Genomic DNA, 6,756 nt, shown 5'->3' with positions numbered 1-6,756 from the left:
TCTCATGTGCCGGAACCCGGCCTTCGCAGCGGTTTGGGTGCGGTTAACCTGCTAGATAGGGGTCTCTGCAAAACAGAAGAGGAGGGGGTTATATCCCGCGGCAACTCCGGTGTGAGAATAAGAAATGGGCTTTCTTGAGGAAGAAGAAGAGGGAAGAAGGAGCTATTCAAAAATATGTGAGGGTGTGTGTATGTGTGTATAGTAGTCAAATGTTTTTCCAACCTCCAAAACCCTCTTTTTTGGGGCCTTTTATAGGTCCCAAGATTTAGGGTTTTGGAGTTTGTACCTCTTCATCCTGTCCTTTAATCATTCTTGGTTGGTGACAGGTTGAACGGTCCAGATGAGTTGTGTGATCAGGTGTCCTTTCTCCATCAGAGCTGTCTTGGGATGATTACCCATGAATGGCTAGGATGCAATTGTTCCATTTTGGGTAACATGAGACAGTTGACTCTTTTGTCCTGTGCCACGTGGCACCGGGGACCACTTCGGCTTGGGCCTGGGGTGGCATCTCTTTTGGGCCCCTGTTCTTCTATCTGGGCCTGATTATTTCTGGCCCATCATTTACCTCCCACTCCCTTATGCGGGTTTTCCCGAATGGGGGAGTAGGAAAAAATTCACTTCTTTGACTTGTCTCATGACCCCGGGGTGTTGCTGGGTACAAGTCCCCGGGGTTGTGTTTGGGTAGGCCTTTTAATTCTTGGTACTTGGAAAAAATTTTGTCATTTTTCTTTTGACTTGTGGCCCCTAGCCCCGGGGTGTTGTTGGGTACAAGTCCCAGGGGTTGTGTTTGGGTGGGCCTTTTAATTCTTGGAACTTGGAAAAAATTGTCATTTTTCTTTTGACTTGTGGCCCCTAACCCCGGGGTTGTGTTTGGGTAGGCCTTTTGGTTCTTGGCACTTGGAAAAATTTTGTCATTTTTCCTTTGACTTGTGGCCCCTAACCCTGGGGTGTTGTTGGGTACAAGTCCCCGGGGTTGTGTTTGGGTAGGCCTTTTGGTTCTTGGCACTTGGAAAAATTTTGTCATTTTTCCTTTGATTTGTGGCCCCTAACCCCGGGGTGTTGTTGGGTACAAGTCCCCGGGGTTGTGTTTGGGTAGGCCTTTTGGTTCTTTGCACTTGGAAAAATTTTGTCATTTTTCTTTTGACTTGTGGCCCCTAACCCCGGGGTGTTGTTGGGTACAAGTCCCCGGGGTTGTGTTTGGGTAGGCCTTGATGCAGATGTGACAGGTGGTAAATGTTTTGGCGCTTTTCCCGGAGTGTCAGGTGGCGGTTGAGCTTCTTGTACAAATATATGTGTAAGTATATGTGTATGCACGAAACGTTGCAGTTTTTCCCCCCTTTTTGCCTTAAAAGTCGCGCCTGTTAAATAATTACAGTTGTGTAATCATTAACTGCAGCGGTTATTTTCTGGACGCTCAAGATTGTGCCACGTGTTCTCGATCAACGGACCGGATTGCGGGGCAGTTGAGGGGGTTAAAACTCCTTCCGTGCCTATAAATACCCTCTATTTCTCATTTCTTTTTTCTTTACGCAACTGCGAATACATCTTTCAACCATTTTTCTCTAAATCGAATTTGGGAGTCTCTTCGCTTTTTGAAGCCGATTTATTCTCCTGCTTTCTTGTAAGTTCTTGAACTTACCATCATACTTCTTCTTGTTTCTTCGTGATTGCTTAGTGAGTAACTGTAGTTTGGTTTTTTGGAATGCGTGTATAATCAAGTATTTGGATTTGTTTATCTCTGTTGTGTCGAGTTTTGGCGAATCAAAATAGGTTGTTTGCTGTTTAGATTTATAGTTTTTATTTTGCGAAGAAAAAGTCGATGTTTCTAGAGAATCTGGGTTTGTGTTTTGGTATGCATATGTGTGCAAATGAGGGTTTTAATCTGTGTAAAACTGGGCTTGATTTTTACTTTCGTGACTGTTCATAACATGCGATATAGGCTTATATATGTATGTATAGGTTTGTTTGATATGATTTGGTATATTGATTTTGAAGTTAACTGTTTCTGAGTAGCTTTTGTGTTTCTTTCTTTTCTTTTCCTTCCCGAAATGGCATAGACTCCGGGGTTATATGGTTAGGAGGGGTAGGAAGAAACAATTAGCTAACCTGAAGCATAGACCCGACCGTCCCCACTTTGGATTTCCCGAATATTCTTCTAGTGACTCTTCACCGGAACTAGAAAATATGCCTCCCCGTCGCCAAGCCATAGTTGAGGAGCTGCCTACCTTTCTATTAAACCCCGGGCAGACCTTGGGTAGGAGAGACGGGTCGTGGATAGACATTGACCATTACTTCATTCGGACTCGTGAGAACAGCCCTCCCCATGATTATTACTTTAGGGATCTTACCACTGCTTATAGGCCCGGGGGCTTAGAACCTTATGATGGGGCCCGCATGGATCAACTTTTTTATAATGCCCCCGGGACAAGATATGTTCCTGCCCCCCGTCATCCCGACCTCTCCGAGTACACCTTCCAACAGATAGATGATCTGGTGAAGGCTGTATTTCACTTCGGGGATGATATGGAGTGGAGGTGGCCCGAGCCTCACGAGAGAGTTTATCACCGTCCCGCTGGTGGTTGGGTAGGAATTCCCTTAGAGCATCTGCGTAGTATGAGACCCAATCTCCATCAGTTTACCAAGTCCCTGTGCCGTGACGTCTATGGGATACCCTTCACCCAGCTAGCTCCGAACTCTATTAAGTGGGTTTCCTGGTTTCTGGCCTGTTGCCATGTGAAGAAGTACCTTCCGACTTTTAAGCTTTTTCACTATCTTTTTAAAATCAAAAAGTCCACCTTGCCTCCTCTTTTTAAGTTTACCTTTAATATAGATGGTTGTGGGCTCCCTTCTGATGCCAAAAAGGCTCCATTCTTCATGTTGAACTCGCTCCGGGGCTGGCACCAGGAGTTCATCTTCGTCCGGGGGTGGGACCTGGAGTTTATGCCTTTGTACAAAACTACTTTAAAAAATAGCAGGTTCCCATCCGAGAGGCTTGGTGGAGATGCCTTGACGAAGATGTACGACTTTGTGGTTGCTCTTGGTGTCCAATGGACCCGGGACACCTTTTTAGATAATCAAACATTGTATAATGTTGGCTGTAAGTGTTTTGCCTTAGTAGTTTTTTCCTTGTATTTTTCCTGTTGTATATCTTTGTCTTGTTCATTTGAATGACTGTTGTTCCTTGTGCAGGTCTTCCCCTCCTGAACCCTTTCCATTATGCTATGTCGCAGCAATTTAAGGATTTGGCTGGGAGGTTTAAGAAGATTGGTGGTGCCGTGCAGCTGGACTCGGGGAAGAGGGTAGCTGGTGCAGGTAGCGGTTCGCAGACCCGGGATGCTGGTTTCTCGGGTAACAGTGTGAGGCAGAGTGCTCCTGTAGTCCTGTGATTACCCCGCCTGTTGTCCCGGAGCCTGAGGAGGTTGAGGTGGTTGAGCTGGAGGAGGTGGAAGTCGGGTCTTTGAATCTGCGGAAGAGGAAGACTGTGACGGAGGCTGCTGGTGGGCCTGGAACCCCACATGCAGGAGGGTTTCGGGATCGGGTCTTTCAGAAGAAGAGAGCCAAAAGTTGGTGGAGGAGGATGCGTTGAAGAACCTCCTTGCTCGGATGACCCTGGATGATCGCCGGAATGAAATGTTTGATAACTATGCTACCCCGACTGACTTTGACTGCTACGCCACGGAGGATCTGGATACCTTCCTCGATCATCTCGTCCGGGACGTTTCGGAGGTAAGGTCGTTCTCTTAACATTTCTCTTTTCTATCCTTGTGTTAGTATTTAGCCATTTTGTTTTCAGGCGAATGCTCGGATCAGCGGCTGCTCCACTATTCTCCACAACTTCCGCATAAGGGAGACCAAGACCAAGGCTACGCTGAAAGAGCTAAGTAAGGAGAAGGAGAACTTCACCAAGTATCGGGAGGTGAAGGAGAAAGAATCTCGGGAACATAAACAAGCCGTGGCTGAGGCGGTGAAGTCTCGGGAGGCTGCGGAGCAGTTGGTAGGATCCCTCCGGGCGGAGGTGGAGAACTTGAAGAAGGAGCTTGCTGCTCGGCCCCCGGCAGAGGAAGTGCTGGAGTCTTTCTGGGGTACTCCTGCTTACTACGAGGAGCTTAACAACAAGATTTTTGAGAAGGTCAATATCTGCTGGGACGTTGCTTCTGCCTATCTTGCTGAGAATCCGGGCGGTGACATGGACGGATTCATAGAGCTATATTTTGCTGAAGAGCTCCACCGTGAGGAAGCCCGAGCAGCTGAGGCAGGCACTTCCGGGACTCAGCCGCCTCCGCCTCCCGAAGATGGCCGCGAGAAGACCCCTCCTCCTCCCGAAGATTGAAGAATGCAGACCCAGGCTTAGTGCCTTGTAATTTTATTTTCATAATTTGCTTCCGACTTGGCCTTTGTGGCTTTTAAATTTCTCTTGTTTTCGTAAGACTTTATTTGGATTTGCTCCGGGGCTTGGTTTGCCTCGGGAACGTATGCAAATATATTTCCCATTCGTATTTGGTTTTGTTTCCTTTTCTCGAAATTTTTCTAAGTACACGTGGTTCGCGTTGTAGTCCCCGGGAGAGATTTGAGTTTGTATTTTTAACTAAATAAGATTTTCCAAGTACACATGGGTTGTGTAATGGTCCCCGGGGAGGGGTTTTGTTTAAAATTTTAACTGAGTAAAATTTTCTAAGTACACATGGGTTGTGAAATGGTCCCCGGGAAGGGGTTTAAAATTTTAATTGAATAAAATTTTCTAAGTACACATGGGTTATGTAATGGTCCCCGGGAAGGGGTTTTGTTTAAAATTTTAACTGAGTAAAATTTTCTAAGTACACATGGGTTGTGTAATGGTCCCCGGGAAGGGGTTTTAAAATTTTAATTGAATAAAATTTTCTAAGTACACATGGGTTGTGTAATGGTCCCCGGGAAGGGGTTTTGTTTAAAATTTTAACTGAGTAAAATTTTCTAAGTACACATGGGTTGTGTAATGGTCCCCGGGAAGGGGTTTTAAAATTTTAATTGAATAAAATTTTCTAAGTACACATGGGTTGTGTAATGGTCCCCGGGAAGGGGTTTTGTTTAAAATTTTAACTGAGTAAAATTTTCTAAGTACACATGGATTGTGTAATGGTCCCTGGGAAGGGGTTTTAAAATTTTAATTGAATAAAATTTTCTAAGTACACATGGGTTGTGTAATGGTCCCTGGGAAGGGGTTTTAAAATTTTAATTGAATAAAATTTTCTAAGTACACATGGGTTGTGTAATGGTCCCCGGGAAGGGGTTTAAAATTTTAATTGAATAAAATTTTCTAAGTACTATAGCGACAATGATTGAATGATAGTAGAATGCTTTTGGGCTATGGGGCGCTCCAAATCGGTTTTTTCATTTAAATCATTAGAACAAAAGTACATTCTGGGGAAATGTTAAAAATTACATCAAGCTGCTATAGCCTAAAAGTGGAGGAGATGCCGGGATGTGTGACCTGCCTTTACTGGTAGAATTTCCTTAGGCGAGCTCCGTGGCAAGTGTTTGGGACTTCGGTCCCCCCGAGGTAGCTTAGCTTGTAAGTTCCTGGCCGGAGTACTTCTTTAACCCTGTCGGGGCCTTCCCAGTTGGGCTGGAGCTTTCCTTGATTACTTGGGTCTGAGGCCTCGGTGTGTCGGAGTACCAGGTCTCCTTCTTCATATTCTCTGATTCTGGCCTTCTTCCCAAAGTAGAGTCTTGTCTTTTCTTTGTAGCCTTCCATCTTTCTTACTGCTTCATCTCTTATCTCATCTAGGAGTTCCAGGTTGGTCCTAAGCCCTTCAATGTTTGAGATCTCGTCAAAATTGACGACCCTGTGGGAAGGGGACCCGGTTTCGATTGGAATGCGGGCTTCGGTACCGTATGCCAGCTTGAAGGGGGTCTCATTCGTTCCCGCCCTGGGGGTGGTTCTGTAGGACCACAAGACTTTTGGGAGCTCGTCAGGCCAAGTTTTCTTGGTTTCTTCTAGTCTCTTTTCTAGACCCCGAAGTATGGTTCTGTTGGTTACTTCGACTTGTCCATTTCCCTGAGGGTGTGCAACCGACGCTCTTTTGTGTTTGATTCCAAGCACTTTCAGATATGCTTCAAATTCAGTTGCGACGAACTGTGGGCCATTGTCGGAGATGAGGACTACAGGGATTCCGAACCTCATGACGATCGCGTCCATGAACTTGATACAATCCTGTTGGTTGATTGTCCTCATGGCTTTAGCTTCTGCCCACTTTGTCATGTAATCAATGGCTACCGGGACGTAGCGGAGGTCGCCTTTTGCTCGGGGGAAGGGCCCATGATATCTATGCCCCATACAGCGAACGGGATAGGAGATAACACTGATGCTGGCAGGTTCGGGCTTTTTCTGGGAACATTGCTAAATTTCTGGCACTGGGGGCACTTCTGAACGTAAGCGACGGAGTCGGAGTGTATTGTGGGCCAGTAGTACCCTTGCCTGATGATTTTGTGAGCTAGAGCTTTGGCTGCCAGGTGGTCTCCGCAGATGCCTTCATGAACCTCCCGGAGGCAATAATTGGCCTCCTCAGGGTCTACACATTTCAAGATAGGTGCGGAAAAGGTTCTTCTGTATAGCTGACCCTCTTCTAGGAAGAAACGTGCAGCTTTGTGCTTCAAATATATAGCCTTGTTCTGGTCTTCTGGGAGTGTCCCATCTCTTAAGTAAGCTATGTAAGGAGTCATCCAATTGTCTGGGCTTCCGATGCACAGGATCTCAGCTCGCTCTGTGCGGGGTACTTC

General features: G+C 46.1%; 1 protein-coding gene across 1 annotated transcript; it reads right to left on the bottom strand.

The window, feature by feature from the left end:
- Positions 1-5,473: 5,473 nt before the first annotated feature.
- On the bottom strand, positions 5,474-6,238 carry LOC141706794 (uncharacterized). Its single transcript, XM_074509624.1, has one exon. It carries the CDS (start codon positions 6,236-6,238, stop codon positions 5,474-5,476), a length of 765 nt encoding a protein of 254 aa, XP_074365725.1.
- Between the last annotated feature and the right edge of the window lie 518 nt (positions 6,239-6,756).

Source organism: Apium graveolens, chromosome 1 (genome assembly GCF_009905375.1).
Source record: "Apium graveolens cultivar Ventura chromosome 1, ASM990537v1, whole genome shotgun sequence".
In the NCBI taxonomy this organism is placed as follows: domain Eukaryota; kingdom Viridiplantae; phylum Streptophyta; class Magnoliopsida; order Apiales; family Apiaceae; genus Apium; species Apium graveolens.
Note: the sequence above shows the minus strand (reverse complement) of the source record. Positions and strands in the feature narration are given on the sequence as shown.